Raw genomic sequence first — 19229 nt, 5'->3', positions numbered from 1 at the left:
TATCTGCTGACGCGGCGATACCTGCACAGGTTTGTTTCGTGGAGCTGAGGGGCTGGGTGTGCAACAGCGGCGATAGTGCCAGGATGGCTATGGAATTACACACCTTGGCTGTAAAAGCAAACTATTAGAGCCTAGCTTGAAGAGTAGGAGATGTGGGAACAAAGTACTTTTGGCAAGGATGAGATGCATAGATAAATTAAATCCCGCATAAGCCTGTGTTTGAGTTTCACTTGTGGTTGTTTGCCTCGATCTCTGGTCATGTTGTGTAACTCAACTGTCCTCCCTTCGGTTCTAATCCTGATTTTTCTGGTAATGATTAATGCTGAAACGCGTACTAATGTCTAGGGATGATAAGACAGGTAACCAATGCCAATGAAAAGCTGAGCCCCTAGCAAAGAGAAGGTTAACTGAAACTACCTGAGAAATACTTAAATGAAAACAAAATTGTAAGAGAGCCTGGGGTGGGGAGTAGAGATAGAAAACTTGCTGGAAGTATCTTGGGCAACTCTTACCTTGGAGCAATGCCACTTCTAGAAAGCCCAGATCAGTGCCAGTGAAAACTTCTTATCTGGGTTGTCATGGAAATAATTTAATTCACCATATCTGCTTTTAGATTGTAGTTGTAGGAGACAGCGAATCCTTATTAGGCAACCGGATGCTTTTATTACAAAATTTATCTGGATTTTTACACACCATGATCTCTGATGCTGCGTGTTTACTTACAGTTACAAGCAGAAGTAGTTAACATGCAAAAAATACATAATTAATTTTAAAAACAGAGGAAAAATCTCCCTGCATAATTAATAAAAATATTAACTGCAAAGGACGAAGTGTTTCTAAGCTACAACATAGGCTTGAAAATACTGTTTGGAATTTCATGTCGAAAGCAAAGCACAAAGTACAATAAATACAGCAAGACATTATGTCCCTACTTTGCTAACCCATGCTGGGGCTACAGCACTGTTCTGCATGCTCTACGTTAATGCCTGCTCTATAGTAATTAGCACCTTTAAGGCACATGGCCACAGTTCCCAAATGGAATCTGCTGCGATGGATTTGAGTGGCCCTCTGTGTCCCACACTATTATGTGGCAAATGGGGATCAGAGAGCACGTATGCTCTGGTGAAGACAGTGGCAGAACTCTTTCTGTTTAACAAAGTACGTCCTGGTATGTCTGTGCTGAAAACATGAAGTAAGGTGACTGCTGCGCAGCGATGAGAACCATGAAGAACAGTGGAGTGAGATGACAGCCTTCAACTCCGGAGTCTGTGCAGGTTTCAGATGATCAAAATCTGATCGGACCTCTTTCTTCCTGCTAGCACGATTCATTTTCATCACTCTCTGTGGGACTTTTGCTTTGGGAAGGAAACGACGAATAAGAAATGCCGCTCTCCGGTACAGGCTGCAGTGATGGCAAGCATCTTTCTTGTAAGACTGGCACTTCAGCTAAGTGTAAACAAGTATGAAAACAGTCCATGGACTCCCCTTCTTGAATCTCTGCTGAAATCTGGTAGTCCCCAAAACAAATAATGCACTTCTGTGGCAGGTCGATTTTGTTTAAGTAACCCAGTTCTGTGTGGTCCACAGTCAGCTTTGTTTTCTTGCTCATGTTCTTTATTTCAAAAGTAAGTTCTGAGCTGTTCAGTTTTCTGTAGAACTGCAATGAAAACTGAACGCGAGAAACACGAGAATCCACTAAGTTATAATGGCAGATGTTAGAATCGCGGCCAAACTTGGCCAATTCATCTGCCCTGACCTGCTCTTGCCTACAGAAATTCAAGCAACGAAACATCAGCTTCTCTTTTTGGCAGGGATGGTAAAAGGTCATGTGAAGGCATGTTACTGTTTCTTCAGTTTCGGCTTCTTCAGGAGAAGTCATGATGAAATGAGCCTTCAGAACTGCAAGAAAGGAAAATCACAGCATGAAATCCCTGTATTACCAAAAACATTGCTTTCAGTGTGGCGTTAGAAGACTTTGTGTGCTACTGTATAGTGACTGTAGATCATTTATAGCAAGCAGGTGGACAGTAAACATAAGGAAACCACTGGAACAGAGACGTGGGAGTTGAGTCTACCCCATCCTCTGTGACAAGCGTGGTTTCCCGCCAATTTGCCAGAGACTCCAAAGCGACAGATTGCTCTGTGTTGCGCTCTTCCCAGCACTCCATCTCACAGCCATTGCCGGTGGAGCGCTTCAAGTCTCACCCATGACTGTAAATGGCTGCCAGGTGGTTATTCATGAAGATCTCGCAGGTAGGTTTATCTTCGGAAGAAAAGTGTCACTTAGCAGTGACAGCAAGGTTGACTTTATGGACTTAAAATGGAGCAGTAAGCAGCACTGACTGGGCCTGCGTGCTCTGCTCCTCGGTATTGCCGTTGGGTTAGAGGTTATCAAAGGGCTTTTACAAATGCGCTCTGACTGCAGGCAGTCATTTTTCAGGCGTGTTTAAAGCAGTCTTTTGGCTCTTTAGTGAGAATTTACCTCCTGTATGTAAACACAAGAGTGTTTAGAACTGACTGACAGGTAAAATGAATGCCAAAGCTCATATATCAGCGAGACCTGAAGGAGGGATCGTCACCAAGTCTAGGAATTCCCTCACTGCCTATCAGAAAATCCTATTTATCTGTTGCAGAAGTACTTATCTACGCGCTAGAATTAACAAATAACTTTTATTGGGTTCCTGTTGGGGATTTTTTTTGGATGCTGCTTGCACATAGCACAACAAAACCCTGTACCAAAGCCTGAGTGACTGTAGTGCATCCAAACAAACTCTGAGGCACCCCCTGCAGCCCCGTGATCCGCTCCCCCGGACCCGCCAGGGCGGCGTTTCCCTACACTGAGGCTTGGAAGAAAGGAAAGGCCGAGTACGTGGAAGGAGGAACCAGAGAATGAGTACTCAGTTCCTGACCGGAGGAACACTGGAATCACACAGCACAGATGTTTGTCCTGTTTCTCCAGGTGAGTCCCCTCGCCCCCCCCCCCCCCATGTCCCGGTGGCGCCGCTCTCACCTCCTGGTGCGGCCTCCGGGGGCGGAGGGCCCGCGGCACGGGCTTGCGTTGCTCCTCCAGGAAAAACAACACCCCGGTTCTCCTTTTATTACCGTGAATAAACCGAGCGGTAGGAAGTAGCCTCCCCCTTGCCCTGTCCCTGCCCTCCCCGAGCCAGAGTCCCTCCCAGCTTTCCTCCAGCCCATTTCGGTGATGGAAGCTGCTCTGAGGTCTCCCCAGAGCCTTCTCTTCTCCAAGGTGAGCGATCCAAACCGGGTACAGCGGTGCCGAGGCTGTGGTCCAGAGTCTACAGGCTCAAGTTTCAGGCAGAATAATCTGTTTCACCCCCAGGTCTACAAATTAACGCTTTGAAAGGTGGAACACTCTAATAAGCGGCACATGAGAGGAGTAACGGTTGACTTACGATGTTCTTCAATGTCACGGAATCACAGAACAGTTAGTGTTAGAGGGGACCCCAAAGCCCATCCAGTCCCCCCCCCTGCCACAGGCAGGGACACCTCCCCCTGGATCAGGGGCTCCAGGCCCCATCCAACCTGGCCTGGAACACCTCCAGGGACAGGGCAGCCACGGCTGCTCTGGGCAACCTGGGCCAGGGCCTCCCCACCCTCACATTTCTGCCCAAGATCCCATCCAAACCTCCCCTCTTTCAGCTTGAAACTTTTCCCCCTCAACCCATGCCTGCCCTCCCTGATCCAGAGGCACTTCCCAGCTTTCTTGGAGCCCCTGTCAGCGCTGGCAGATGCTCTAAGGTCTCCCCGCAGCATTCTCTTCTCCAGGCTGAAATCCCCCAACTCTCTCAGGCTGTCCTCGTAGCAGAGGTGCTCCAGCCCTGGGATCATCTCCGTGGCATCCTCTGCACCCCCTCTGACAGATCCCTGTCCTTCCTGTGCTGAGGGCTCCAGAACTGCATGCAGGGCTCCAGGTGGGGTCTCACCAGAGCAGAGCAGAGAGGCCGAATCCCCTCCCTCGCCTTGCTGGTCCCACTGCTTTGGACGCAGCCCAGGATACAGTTGGCTTTCTGAACTGTGAGTGGACATGGCCAGTTCGTGTGAAGCTTTTCATCCACCAGCACCCAAAGTCCTTCCCTTCCGTGCTGCTTTTATCCATTCTCTGCTCAGCCAGTATTTGTGCTTGGTATTGCCCTGACCCAGGTGCAGGACATTGCACTTGGCCTCAAACTTCATGAGGTTCACACAGGTCCACCTCTCAAGTCTGTCATTAAGTACTTTGAAATATTCAGTTATTTGTGTTAAGCAGCAGTTGTTCAGCTTCATTGCACTTGCCTTAGAGAGAAAAGAATCTTTCCTTGCTTGCTGATCTAACCTGAGCCAAAAACTTTCTGTTTTCCTGGGGATCCTGAGGCATCCCTGTCATCTGGTTGGAAAAAATGAGCAATTCTCTCTCATTCAGCTTCTACATTTTTCTTATTCAGCAAGATTGCTCCCTAGCACAGAACAAGAGACATCATGCAGAAAAAAAAAAAATGTTTCATCTCAGTGTGAAACCTCTTTTACCTGTTCCACTTTGTGACCAGCAAGGTGTTTGGTCTCCATTAGTAAAGCAGGTTTGATTGCTTTGATATGGGTGGTAAAATACTGTGTTGGCTCATGCAAACTACTTGTGGGTTCCTTTTATTTATTCAACAAACAGGTAAATTGCTCCTGGGTTGATAAATTCCTTTGTGGTTCTTGTGGGGTAGCTCTTATCTGTACACGGGCTGATACATCTGCTGCCTATGCCGTTTGCCCCTTGCATCTGAAAAAAAAAGGGGTTAGGCCGCGTTTTGCAAGAATTCACATTAAAAAAGCAGAGAAGGAAAACAGATTCTTCCAAGTTTCTCTCTTAGCAGGATGCCTTTCCTGCAGCAGGCAGGGCTGGGCGTGGGTGCTCACACAAAAGCACTTTGCTGCCTTTTGGAAAAGCCAGAATTGTGCAACCCTGCTATTTATTGCATCTGTTGACAGACGTAATTCCTGTCAGCCCTTTGGTTCTGCATACACCCTGTTTCCTGGGCTGCGAAAGAGGTCTTTTGATAGGATTATTTCAATCCTTGTAGCTACTGAGGTATGTAAGGATCCTTCTTTTTTTTCCTGGAATTGTGTAACCTCATATTAACTATATATTCCTCATTGGTTTATGACTTAAATATAGCTCTATGTGATTTTGTATAGGAGAGGGCAGGAACTGTATTTATGTGCTTCTCCTCCGTAAGTCTCTACCTGCTTGAAATGCTGCCAGTGTCAGGAAGACAACTTTAGGTTTGCCCCGTATGAGGAGAAAAATTCAGGCACTCTCTGCTTGTGTTTTTTTGGGGTGCTCTTCCTGCTAAAACGGTTAGACAGTTTACTACTGTTACTACTGTATTGCAATAACTTTTTTTTTTTTTTAATTGCAATGTCTTTGGTCAAAAGCGAAACCACAAGTGAATGTGTAAAGCTTTGTAGGGCTGAGCTGCACCGTGTGGTGAGGAAATTGCTGGCACTTGGGCGAGGGGAGCTGATGCCAATGTTAACCTAGCAGATCTGGTTACTGTCTGGTTTTATGTTGGCTGCACAACCCCTCCCTCCCTCAGGTTTGGGATTTTCCTAAGATGTACTTTCTTTTCTGGAGCTTGAATCGACTCTGGCATCCCTGGAGTTATCCAACAGATAATAGATAGGATGGAAATTTGAGCCTTCCCAAGCCAGGCTGCAGAAGTGGTGGCACACGGCATTCCTCTGAAATATGAAGACAGCATGCGATATAAAACTAAAGGTGGAGCAGACCCATCTTCTTCTTTAACGTTGCCTTCCAAGTGACTGGTTTTCAGACATGTCTATTCGTTGCCTTGCTGATCCCTGGAGAGGATGAAGCCTAAGAAAAGTCATGTTTATTACTCTAAATGGATATTTCCCGCTTCTGTATGTCTGGTGTGGCTTCTCTGTGTAATTATCAATGCGTAGCATTTGGGCTAATTAAGTATTTTTAATGCATATGCTGAAAGACTGAGGGGGTTTTGGCCTAGCTGCAGTGCTGTTTTTTTTTCTAATGATTGATTCATAAGGCTTTGGCTAATTCGAGAGCCTAAAGATGCACATCTGGAAAATGGAAAAGTACTAGGAACTCTTGCATTGCTACCAGTTATGTTTGGCTTTGATAATCAGAGAGGACAAAAATGTTTCCTTCCCTTTCTGGGAAGTTCATGGTAGGTCAGAAGAGTTGTAGTAAATGATTTCAGGGTTAATGAGCAGAAGGACTGTTTTTGTGTATCTGAGTTCTAGATAATTATCTCTGACTGACTCAACATGAAACTTATCTTCCCAGGCTTCCTCCTTGTGCTGTACAAATCATAAAAATCGTTATCAAAAATCCCCAGAGACCTTTTTGAGTGCTCTGGCACGTGGTGTGGTTGGCATGGCTGTTACTGGTCTGCTTGGCTGGTCACAAGTTGGCAATGCTCTGGTGATGTTTCTTGGACACTCAGGGATCATGTCTTTCAGAGTTCTGTCTAATTGTGTAAGAGCAGTCCTGTGGACATTTGAGACAGGATATGAGGCCAGCAGTAGACTGGAACAATGTGAAATTAACGAGATTAAATTAACATGATGAAAATATCCTGTTGGATCAACAGCAAGTCTGGCCCAATTGCAGTGGTGCTGAGATTTCACCATGGTTCTGTCTTTACCTCCTTAAGCCAGACTTTGCATGTGGTTATTGAAAGTGCAGATGTAGAGCTTGGTTTTGCCAAGTAGAAGGTGGCTGCACTTGTAAATGTTCATAGAATCGTAGAATGGTTTGCATTGGAAGGGACTGTAAATCCCATCCGGTTCCACATCCCTGTCATAGGCAAGGTCACCTTCTACTGGATCAGGCTGCTCCAAGCCCCATCCGACCTGGCCTTCAACACCTCCAGGGATGGGGCTTCCACGTAGCAGCCAACCCTGTTGTGGAAGTATAATTTCTTTGGGTTTCTGGTGGCCCTTTTTTGGTTACCGGCTTTCCAACTCAGCGGTACAGCTTGTCAGTGGTGTCATCATGTGAATGCTGAAGCGGATGCTGTGACCTGGTGAGACCTCTTATGCCGAACATTATAACATTATACCCACCCTGTCCCAGGTCTTGCTTTCCTGGGGTGGCACAGGGGTGGCCTGACATCGTCCTGCACTCTAGGCATGAGCAGAGACACGGAGGCGGAGAGTGGTGGAGCTGGTTGCTGCTTTACAGCCATGCAATCCAGGCTGGTGGATGCGTTTGCTTGTGTGTATGTGATGGTAGGGAATAATAGTATTCACTGCCTGCTTCTCTAGCATGCATCTTGAGTTCCAATCCCAACCTGTGCCCTCCTGCTGCTCTTCCTTCCTGCTTCACAGCCCGTTTCTTGATCCAAAGCACTTTAGGAGTGTTGAGGGCAAAGGGATAGGAGCCAGTAGGTGGCAATGTGTGACCAGACATAGAAAGCCACCATTTGTTTTAAGCTTGTTGGTGTTTTGTGGGATTTGGGTTTTTTTCTTTTTTTTTTGTTTTGTTTTGTTTTGTTTTAAATTGAAAAGTTCATTTTGATATTGCAAGAGCTGTTGTAGTACATGTAAGTTAATGGTAGTAATGACGGTCGTAAATTCCAAGAGATCATTTGGGAAAGATGTAACAGAGTATGCAATGGCTAGGTTCTGCAATGAGTTATTATTGCCATATGGCAACCAAATGTTTCCTGTTCAAACAGAAAGTAAATAGACCCTTCTCAAAGACAAGTGCATTCCAAAGATAAAGCAAGATATTGATCTGGATCTCAGTGTGAGGGGGACGAGAGATGCATGGGAAGGAGGTGCATTCACTCAACTTCTAGATCCCAGTGCCAGAAACAGCTCTACTCCTTGAAGCAGAGGGGGTCTCCCAAAGGAGGAAGAGAGAGCACTGTTCCCTCTATGTTTATTTACTTCTTTACACTTTGTTTATTCTGGAAAAATAAAACTTAATTTCCCATCTCTGATGAGGAAGCTCATGCTGACTACTAAAGAGAACTATTTCTTACCAGGTGGGTTTTTTTATGCCACTGTCCAAGTCCTCATTTTCTTTCTCTTTCTACATCACAGCCTGCCCTTGGTTCTCCTCCTGAACCGCTCTGGCTTGTCTCCTTTGCTTCTTCTTGCCCGTCTGCTATCTTAGTTTCTCTTCCATCTTCCTGCCCCTCTTGCTGTCTGTTGTTCTTCCTTCTCGCCACTCTCATGGTTGTTTTTCCTACCCCCTCTGTTGATCCCTCCACTCTTTGGTTTTTTTCTCCCTGGCCTTTCTCCCTCTGTCTGGATTCTCCCCCTTTAATCTTTTCCACTCCCCTTATGCCTGATTTCTCCCTAGTCTGCTTTTGCTGCTCAGGACTATAGACCTGTGCTGTGACTTACAGGGCGAGTGAAACCATGCAGACACGGGGCACCAAGGAAATAAACACTGGGAAGAGCCTGGGAGGTGGAGTGGACTGATCTTTCTGTTGGCATTGTGCAGCAGGAGCCTTGAGAACTGACCCAGGGTTGGAGGGTGGTTCGTGCAGCTTGGTGGGAGCTATAATGCCAGCTTTCGTGGGGCAAGAGGTGGAAAAAGAAGAGTAAGGGAGGTTCAGTGCCATAGAGCAGGTGCTTACTTCTTGCTCAAAATTAGTAGTCAATCACGTTTAAGCCCTGATACAGAAGAAAATTGTCAGCTCTTCCCTGTAGTCTTTTTTTTGAAGTTGGAACAAAGCCCGGAGTCTTAAGTGTGTTGGAGCACCACATTTCTTGGAGAAGAGCATCTTAATGAATTTCAGTAGAGCTGAAAATGAAAAAATAATTTGCACAACTTAAGAACATGTTGGGGATGAGTAGCCTGTGCACAGCTGCTGAATGTGACTGTGCTTGCAGGATTCCCCTGTGTCTCCTAATAATACTTAGAAAGCTGTGGGGATTTTGTTGGTGAGCCCTAGTGGAGTTCCCTTTGTTTAGCAGTAACCCTGAGTCCAGCCTGGTGGTCATCTCCCATCTTTGTATGTGGAAGTGATTTACCAGCTGAAATGTTGCTCCCCTAGCTGTACCTCACTACAGGTCTAGCTGGCACCTACATCTCCCTACATCTATTATTTTGTGGAACTTCTCGCAAACTAGAAAGGGAGAATACCTGGCAGGCAGATAAGACTTTCCTTCCGAGAAGTGTATAATTCATGTGTGGTTTTTGCCTCCTACAGATAAGCTGTGAGCTTTCTACATATGACCTCCGATATCTTCGTGATAACTCAGGTTTTGACCTTGTCAGATGCACAAGCAGCGTGAAGATCTGAACAAGACAAGGCTTGAACTTGTGTTTTACAACCACTAGAGTCAGTGTTTATCAGCTTTTACAATCTCACTGATCAGCTGGGACTGTTAAAAGACGAGCAGTTTTCTTTGCAAGAATTGGAACAACAGATTTCCTACAAAGTTTACAGTAGAGGTAAGTATGCTTTCCCTAGGTCATACCCCTCACATTTCAGTTTGGTGTTCTCTGCTCTTTCTTTTCTGTAGAACTAAACTGAGGAAGCTGCACTTTCTCAAAGCGGTAAGGCACCAGCAGTAAAGGCGTCATGATACATATTTTACTAGTGACAAGTATGTTAAATACTGTATTGGAAACTGATAAAGTTCTAATAATGATAACATCTATTTGCTAGATGAAAAAATTTCTTTCTCTTGCTCTGAAGCAAATCCATTGGAGTCTGAAAGTGATGACAATTGATAAAGACTCCAGTGAAATGGTTTGGCTGAAAATAGGAGCTTCCTGTCTTCGGCACACTTTGCAATAACCTCCAAAATGCTGTCTCTGTACTTCTTTACATTTGCCACACGAGGGACAATGTGGTCTTGTCTCCGAGGTGTATAGCAGCAATTCTAAAGGTGTTGGATTATCAACACATTGGATGAGATACTATTTTGTTAGCAAGGAGCTTAAACATTGCCTTCACTGGGAGCCAGATTTTAGCAGAGACTGAATCTGCTTACCCTGTCCGGTTTGACACCGTTTAGAAGGAGATTATTTACTGTATACAGTGCAGACTGAACAGAACCAACCTTTCCAGCTCCCTTCAAAAGCAGGGATTGAACAAAGAAAGTTCTTTTGGTGAGTTAGAGCTAAGCACTAAAATAAGCTGTCTTTTGCTGATACGTAGCAGGACTAGTGATTATAGCGTTTCTTTTTTTCCGTCCTTTGAATTTGTATAGATGTTAAGGTGTTAAAGATTCCACATTCTGTGCTGTGTGGCAATAAAAACTCTGTTCCATTATCTCAGTTTATAGTGTTTAAGGGCACCCAGCTGTGAGAGATGCAGCCTGCCTTGGAGGTACATGACCCTTTTTTTTTTTTTTTATTTTAAAGATAAATGTGATTGTGTCCCAAACTATTCTACCTGCGATGTCTTTATGTTTTGGAGCTTACTGGCACGATACAACACTGTTTCCTCTGATGTAGGTTTTAATTGTAGTTTCTAGTGAATCAATTTGGTATCATTCTTGCTTTCTAGCTAGCATCCTACAACTAAGAAATTAAAAAATAGACCTGAAATAAATATGAACCTTGCTGCAATACATGTAAGCTTTTCCATAGAATGGTATCTAAATAGAGGCAGAGAGAGAAGACAGGAAGGAACCGTATTTCAGCAAATATTCTCACTTCGGCATCTTCTGTCTCTCTCTGGCTGTCACTCTTCCAGACTGGGTCATTGTAACCTGCTCTATTTTCAGAAGCGTTGCTGATAGGTGAGGGAGAGGATTTCCTCAAGGGAACAGGTGCTTGGCTCACCTTTACCTTTCATTCTTCTGGTGACCCCCCATTGGAGCACTTGGTGTCTGATGGTGTTTAGAAACAAGGTGTTTGTGTTACTGTAGACAGATAGGCGCCGGGTGTAAATCAGCACTGAGAGGTGGTGAAGGCAGCCGCATCTCTCTTCCCTCTTGTGCAGCCCCTGGCTTGGGATGAGGGAGGGTTTGTCCCTTACAGAAGTTATTGGCTATCAGAACAGTAGGATTTCACAGCACGGGGAACACTGGTGTATGGCTCTGTGCAGAGTCTCACAAGGGAACACTGTTCAATAGGCTTCAAAGTGATTCAGCCATGGCACAACCGTGGCTGTGGCCACATGTAATATAGCCTGTAGCTCTTTAAAGAGGATTAGCCTTAGATCAGGGACAGCATTCATTGCTGGATTTCATGTAAAGTAGAATATGCTAATGAAATGGAAATGTCTTCGGCAAACATTGCGTAATATTGTAAACCTCAAAACTGAGCATTGTCCTGATACCGCTGGACAGTCAGACTTTCATATTCTGTTTGTTACTTGGTTTGTAATAGCACAAGCTCTCTGCAGTGAATTAAGATCTAGTTTGCAGCTTCATAAGCAAATCTAAAAGATAACAACAAATGTTTGAAGCCAACTTTTCAAGCACCATTGAATGCTTTAATGATGTCATAACTCTCCTGTAGAGGCAAAACCCACCATATCTTAAAATATCTTCATTTGGGTTTTCTGCAACAGGCATAGGTTTGGTTCGATCCTGTGTTCTCTCCCTGTTTGCCTTTCCATTGCTTTAAACACAGTGTTTGGCTTATAAGAGATTCAGGATCAGTCCTGCAGAGACACAGTATTTCTGACAAGCAATTCTTATCAATTTTGTCATTTTAAGGCACTTTGTCTGTACATCAGCCTCAACTAGCAATCCCATAGGCTCAAGGTGACTCTCCTCTTTTAGTTTTATGGTGGTTTTTTTTAATGCTTCAAATTGAATATTGTATATCTGTTAAAAAAGCCCCCAGACTTCAAGGGGATCCGTGATTAAAACTGACTTCAGATGTTGTAAAGGATTTTGTCTGTAGAAGGTCTTGAACATATCTCTGAAAATTGTGCTACTGGGAGCACTGGGAAATCACCAGCCACTTCTGAAAGCCTCAGTTGTGCCGTCGCATGTAAAGCAACCCATTCTTACTGTATGTATGTAGTTTATTAAACCTAGAATAACCTTTATTTATAATGTTGAGTGTTTGTAAGCTCCCCAGGAAATTTATTACCCTGATAGAAAGCTTACTCACAGCCTGGGCTTGAAACTTTTGCCCACGGGAGCATTTAGACCTGCTTCTGGGTGCTTTCCTCTTCACACAAGTAGGCAGTCGTTCATGTGGCTCTCCGTGTCACCAGCCCAGCGCTGTGCACTTGTGGCCTGGGGTTTGATGCCCACGCACCACACAAATGCTAGATATAAAATACAGCGATAGACAGTTTATACCCTGATGGGCCCTTGTGCTCTTGTGTACTTACAAGTCATGACTTGAAGTGCCTCATCCCAGTCTGCTGGGGAATAAATGTCCAAAGAAAGCTTTTGGGAAGAAGATCCTTCTGGCTCTGTTTCCAAAATGTGTGTGTTCATTACTTAGTAGTTTTTTCTCTCGACGTAGGATTTTATTGTTCTGGGATTTATTTTTTATGGTGGTGGATAGTGGGTTTTTTTAATTATTTTGCTGTTTGGAAGGGCTTGGGTTTTTTTCTGTAGACGTGGAGGGCGGTGATACATATTCATGAAAGAGAGGTCTTTCCAGCCCCTGCTTACATTGACAAAGACTTAGCTGTTTCACACAGCAAGCTGACTGGAATTGTGTGGGGCCTGCCTGACCAGATTAGAGCAAACAGCAAGCTTATTCCTCCAGTCGTCAGGCCTCCCCTTCCTAACAATTTCCCCAATTGTCATTTTGACAAGGCTGTCATTAGGTGATGGCTTCTTTTGGCCATTTTCAGATAAAGATAATTTCCTTAACTTCCATTTTATTTGACAAGAAGTAGTTTGGGAGAGAAAGGAAGTGCTTCAGTAGTTTATGGATTAAGGGTTTGTCACTTCAAAGGCATCTTTGATCTAAAAATATGTGCTGTACCAAATTCATTATGTCTTTTTTTTTTCTTTTTTAGAACTTTTTAATTTATTGATCTGCCCCTCAATTATTCCCTTTTTTGCATCCCCTAGGAGTACACGAGATAGCAATGGTGAGGGGAAAGCACCCAAATGGCCTCTGAAAAGTCATGACCAGGGCTAAACAACAGGTGCTTTTGTTTGGCACCCAGCGCCAGCTCCATCACAGAGCAGGATTTAGCCAGAGGTCCTGCCTGCTCCTGCCATGAGTGTAAAGCTTGCTCTGAAACTGGGAAACAGAGAATACATTTCATAAGGAATGGGTTATTGCACGTTTTGTATTTGTCCGGTCACTCCTGGGATAATTGAATGGCCTAAAAAACATGAGTCTTGGGCAGTTACTGGAGTTTGTGTGGTTTGGCAACCAGTTTTGGCCCCCAGGTCCCCCTTCTGCCAGCTTGGTGTGGTGGGCAGCTGCCGCGTGGGCTTCTCGTACAGCTTTTGGTGGGTGATCGCCTCCCCCCAAGACCCTACACCCTGACTGCTCCTATGAAAGTGCTGGCAAACAATCTTCTCTGATTATGGCTGGCTTTAAAGCAAGCTCTGGGGCTCTTTTGTTTTTAGCAGAAGTAGCTTTACTGAAGCTCTGTTTTGTATATGTGCTGCACTAAGAAATCTTAAATCTCATTCTAACAAACAGCACCAGAAAAGCTCTTTAACTGGTCTGTTGGTGACTTCTGTGCCCCCTCACAAAGCGCTGAGCTCAGCTTTGGAGCGGGCGGGTGCAGCGGCCACAGAGCGTATTGCTTACCCAACCCATCCCAAGGAGAGACGCTTGGAGCTGGATGGGATGATCTTTGTGGGTCCCTTCCAACTCGAGATATTCCGTGATTCTTAAAGGCAGGTCTGTACTGCGGAGTTTCTATAAAGGCATTTGATTTGCACTGCAGTAAGGAGAGTGGGATGTGTGAAGGTTTGAGTATGGACTAAGAGCTGGGCTTTTGCAATGCCTGCTTTGGCTGTGTCAGGCACTGGGCTTTGCTTTCACCCCTCCTCTGCTTTTTAGCACTGATAAAACTCGGTTCTTGTCTGTATCAGTGTAAATCCATCACAGTAGCCCGTTACACTAGCTTAACACAGGCTTAGCTGAGGCTGGGACTTGTTCTGTATTAATATTAATATCTCTTCTACCTAATTACTTCAGCTTTTTTTTGTAACATTACCTCTGCATTATACCCAGCAACTCACCACCCCCTGGCTGCTGGAGGCTGTTCTTGATCCCGTTTCTAAACAGAAGCAATTCTGCTTCAGCTTTGGCTGGGGTAGCTGTGCAGAGGCTGCCTTTTTTTTTCCCCTTTTTGCCTGCTAATTGGCTGAGACCACCAGAATTTGGAGGACACAGATGTCACTGATAGTTTGCCTAGGGAGCACATTCATGCCCATCTGTTGCAGTCTAGAAGGCTGTTCATATATCCACAAGGCCTTCATTTAATTCTTGTCAGAAAGTAATGTAAATCCAGTTTACCTCAGAGGTCACAGCCAAGATTTATGCCAATGAGCCCCCTGCAATTTACACACACTGTAGTTGTATAGGATGAAAAGAAAGCCTTTCATGTTGGTGCATATTAACAAGAAAGCTTGCCTTAGGAGAGGCTTTTTGATTGAGGTTCTTCCTTATTTTAATACAGCCAATGCCAGTTGGTATATCCAGCTTTACCAAAAGAAAACACCTAATCTCTAAGCCAGAGAAGTAAATGAAACAAACAAACAAATAAATAAAGCCCTTAGCAAATCGATTTTTGGTGTTTTTTTTAAACCATCTTTTCTCTTTCATATGGCAAAGCCTCCACTTACTGAAAAGAAAGGTAAACGGTCTAGGAAAAAACAAACATGTGCATTGACATAGTCAGGAAACGGAATTTGCTTTCTGTGGAGGATGATATTAACTTAATCTTTGCTGAATCATTGTACGTATGGTTTCTTTTTCCATTTTTATTTTTTTCCCCCTCAAGCTGCCCAATCTGAAAATAAAGTTGAGCCTATTATTTTTGACACATATGATGGGAAGGACTCCAGAAGGCTCGTGTGCAAATGCACAGGAAGGAAAGCAGCTGAGGAGGGTGCTGGACTATGTGCATGCTCCCCGATACCTGCAGAAGGAAAAAATACATGCATTGATGTTCAATTGATCTTCAAGTCACTATCTTCTGCAATTTTCCAATCTCCCTGCAGAAAGCGAGGGGAGGCAAAATGGCATAATTTGGAGTGAAGATGAGACCATAGCTCAATCAGCTGTAGAGGGGGTGCAGCTAGAGTAGATCTGGCACTGCCTCGATATCATGATTTCACCCCTGTTTTCTTGAAAAGCATTTAAAAAGCTTCCTCCAAAATTATTTGAGGTTTCATTTACCTTAGTGAAGCTACATCTAGGTAGGCCATGGTACACCACGAGCTGCTGTGTGCAGTCTTCATGTCGGGCACTTCATTACTTGCTTAGAACAAAGAAATTAGATTGCACAGAGTCAGAGGCAAGGAGTCCTACCCCAACACGCACAAAAAATGCCATCCCACCGTGTGGTGTGAGCATCACTGAAGTGTATGGGCAACTTCAGACCGGCGGGAAAAGCTAGAAGAGCAAGTGGTGCAGATGCTTGAATTGAAAAAATGGCTATTAAAAAGGTAACCCTCTTGAGTACTTTGATGGTTAACAGTTGGGCGCGTCTGCTTCTTGTTTTGGGGATGCTCCTTTCATTTATACTAGCTCTGCTCAGAGGGATTTTCCTCCCTTTTCCTCTTTCCTGTTCCTTGGTTTGTCCAGCCTGTCTATTTTACCTTGGCAGACACTTTCAAATGTTATAGGCATGAAAATCAGTATCATTTGCACGGTATCATAATGACTGAAGTGTTTTGGGATTAGGAGGGAGGAGACCAAGGCATCAAAATGAAAACAGGGCTCAGATTCTAAGTTCCAATGTAGCACTTAAAATAATTAAAATGTTTATTTGAAAGTCAAAACAGCCTCAGTCATAAATAACTATCCATTCCTCGATTGATTGTATTGAGTCCCAACCGAGAGCTCTGGGAATAAGGTTTATTTGCTCCCTGTTGGGATTAATCCATAAATGTAGTCTCCACATGGAACTCATCAGGTCTTTGCGTCCTCTTCATTAGTCTCCCTGGAACTGGAGAGTAGCCTGAATAAGATGAAAATTAGGGTAATATATTTTCAGAGAGAAAAGGTCTGGTGAGCTCTAATTTGTGTTTCAGGACCATAATGCTTTGGAAAATTTTGCAGATGATGTTGTCTGAGAAACTGATGCTTGCTGTATTTGAAGTTTGAATGTGGCAATTACATCTTCGATTCCTTAAAGCCTGCAACGCTAATTGCGGTCTTAATCTACCCAGATTGAATCCCCGGCTTCCTTCTATCCACCGTAGAACTTAAAATTCCTTTCTCTTGACAGATCTTTTGGTCTTCTAGCCCAAGGGCTCCGGGATGTCATAGTATGGCCCATTTCTTATTAAAGAGATCATTTCACTGTAGCCCACCCAGTTTCTCCCTGCCTCTTGTTTGGAACCCTAGCTCTGATTAAAGGGCAACTGCAGAAATAAGCTTTCTCATCCCCTAAGACCTTTGTCATTTTTTTCATCATATTTGATGCAAGATGTTGTTTGAACCCACGCGCCAACCAGAAAGGGCACAGACTCTTTTTCAGAATTTCTGCTTTTAATTGTCTAACGATGCCATCAACTATTTAAAACCACTCTGTGCCCAAAGCTGGAGTAAAGGAGGTTCCTGTCACCAGAAAACATTTAATTCCTCAGTCTGATGTAAAACTGGTTTTACTGTGTATTTGGAAGGTGGTATTTGGAACTGTTATCCTAACAGTTGATAATGTGTCCTTAATAAGCATCTTTGTCTAGGCAGTTTTGTAGCATATCAAGCTGCAATTTTTATCACTTCAAAACTGTAGTAGCCTTGAAGTGCTGTTTGTTAGGATTTAACCGTACTTTAAGGAAGCTAATCAGTAAGCATTGAGTGGGTTCTAAAGGCCTCTAGAAGTCTGTGCTGGTTCTGCTGTTCAGCTTTAGTCTCAGGCCCTGCGTTTGCCCCTGGTCCGTAAGCTGTGCGCTTGGTTATTTTCACATCCCAGCTGCCATTCAATGCTCCAGCTGTCACAAAACACAACTTGCAAAGTGGCATCTGTGTAAAGGATGCTGCTATGGTTTAAAGCTCTTTGGTGCATTTTAAGCCTATTTTATGATGCGAGTCATTGCCCCTAGTGCTGGGTTTCAAAAGGCTATCCTTCTCCTGAGTCCTAATGTACAGTTTATTGCACTTTTCTCGATGGTTCCAGCACTTTGTTGTCGCTGCTGTTGTAAATCATTATTTATTACTCTAAGTGTCCTCGCTGTTTATTCAGTTCTTTGGAAAATTGTACTTGAAGAAAAATTTCTCGCATGCTGACATTCATACATCACTGTTATAGATCTGGCAGTTTCCCGGTGAGTTAAATCTTTACAATCCTAGGAAGCCAAGTGCTGTACTTCCACACTAATTTAAGCTTCCCCGCTAAGCTCCATCAGTTCTTTGTGAGGCTGGCAGTCTGTGTGGCTCACAAAGCCACGGGGCCCTCCTGCTTACAGTAAAGACCCAATGTGATCTTTCAGGCTGCAGCACTGCAGCCCTTCAGCCTTTGCACGAGCTGGGCTCAAAAGATGAATTTTGGGCTCTGCACTGCAATATAGATGAGTTGGAGCATGTCTGTAAACTCACCTGTACGCTCTTAAAGCCATGTTATTCTTCGTAAAGGCAAGTATCCCAGCACTTATTTGCTTTTGTGCACCTTCATAGAAAATTGTGTTTTTCTATGTATTTACCAGGGCTGCAAGGTGGCAGTTGGATGCAGGCTTTCTCCAACATGCTTCTGCATGCACGGGAAGCAATCTCCTCTGTTCACTCAAACCAATGTTTGTGGTGGATCTGATACAGGTGTTCAGCGGTTACTAGAGAGAACGCCCTAGAAAATGAGATTTTTGAGAAATCAATTACATAAAGGAATGGAGTTAGGGCCAGATGGCAGGGACGCTTCATCCCAACCTGGGAGGTACCCATGGGATGGCCACGCACTCGTTCCCACAGGGCTGGGTAATCAGAGAAATCAATTAGCAGATGTCAGTGCAGTTAACAGAGCAAGCAAGGCTACCATAGGTGTGTTCCTGTGATTATGGCAGAGGGGGCTGCTTTGCTTTTCCCCCATGGATAACCAGCAATTGGATCAGCTTTTCTAGACCTGTCAGGGTAGGAGGAGAGGCCTCTGCTTTTCCTAAGCACCTGCCTTCTGGGTGTCATCCTTGCTGACCTGGAGGCTCTTGTGGAGAATGGAGCTTTGTGAACTAGGATGTGGATGAGGTCCTTGTGCTGGAAGCAAATCCCATCTGTGTGGTGGCCTTTTTTTTAGGATGGTCTTTGCCAGTGATTGTTCAGACCCATCTCCTGGGTGGACTTTGGACCACACTGCAGCTGTGCTTCCAGCCCTGTCTCCGGTCCTGTTTCTCTGCTCCGAACAGGAGCTCCTAAATAGACGCTGTGCTTGGTCCATCCTTTTTCTGTGCGGCGGGGGGGGGGGGGGGGGGGGGGGGCAATCCCAGCACCCCATTATCAGCACCCAGCTATGCTTACTCAGCTCAGACCCTGGGGGACACGGCCCCACATGGGATGTCTCTACTCTCTCCTGGAGTTTATAAAAAAGATGGAGAGCTGGGTTTTCCCTCTGTTTTGTTTCTTAATGTCCTGTACTAGGATAGGGAGAGGAGCACTAGAAGAGGCCTTGAGCTATGAATTCTGTATTTGTGGCTTTAACCTTACCATGCTTAGGAGTCATGTTCTTGGACTGTGGTGATATGTGCATGTGAACCCCTTTTCTGAAAACACCTCTAAATCCTCTTCCAGGAAGGCATTTGTAATACAAAAGTGATCAGAGAGGATATCAGAGATATCAACTTGGCCAGAGCTATGATGGAGAGGAAAAACAGCTGAAATCCCACCCCACTGTTTTCTTGATGGGATGGGAGCTGAACCTGAGTGCAGACTTTAACCTGCTCTCGTTATAAGGACTCTGACCCATATTGTGTATTTGATACAATTGTTCTTCCTGGTGGGTTAATTTTTCAACAGCCCTCTGAGTGCAGAGTCGCAACCACAGCAATGAAACCTGTGCTGTTCCTCAGAGCACTGTTTTCTCTGTGGGCTTTTTATTCGTTCACATGGTAGAAACCTCACAGACCTTGACAAACTTGACTTCACAGCTCCCTGGGTTTCTAGCTGCCCACTGACAGGTCCAGAAGGCATC

At 44.6% G+C, this 19229-nt stretch overlaps 2 protein-coding genes across 6 annotated transcripts in view; one reads left to right on the top strand and one right to left on the bottom strand.

The window, feature by feature from the left end:
• Positions 1–441: 441 nt before the first annotated feature.
• On the bottom strand, positions 442–3411 carry TIFA (TRAF interacting protein with forkhead associated domain). The gene is made up of 2 exons (XM_054065026.1): positions 3011–3411; positions 442–1899 (listed from the first exon to the last, which is right to left on the bottom strand). The coding sequence occupies exon 2, from the start codon at positions 1877–1879 to the stop codon at positions 1316–1318; it is 564 nt and encodes a 187-aa protein (XP_053921001.1). The 5' UTR covers positions 1880–1899; positions 3011–3411; the 3' UTR covers positions 442–1315.
• Positions 1891–19229, top strand: part of ALPK1 (alpha kinase 1) — a 63366-nt gene continuing 46027 nt past the window's right edge. For all 5 annotated transcript variants that reach the window (XR_008449612.1, XR_008449611.1, XR_008449614.1 and 2 more), the window contains exons 1-3: positions 1891–2959; positions 4975–5074; positions 9198–9442. The gene's annotated coding sequence lies outside the window, so the exon portion shown is untranslated. The remainder of the gene's footprint in view (positions 2960–4974; positions 5075–9197; positions 9443–19229) is intronic.

The sequence above is a fragment of the Cuculus canorus genome, chromosome 4 (genome assembly GCF_017976375.1).
Source record: "Cuculus canorus isolate bCucCan1 chromosome 4, bCucCan1.pri, whole genome shotgun sequence".
Taxonomy (NCBI): domain Eukaryota; kingdom Metazoa; phylum Chordata; class Aves; order Cuculiformes; family Cuculidae; genus Cuculus; species Cuculus canorus.
Note: the sequence above shows the minus strand (reverse complement) of the source record. Positions and strands in the feature narration are given on the sequence as shown.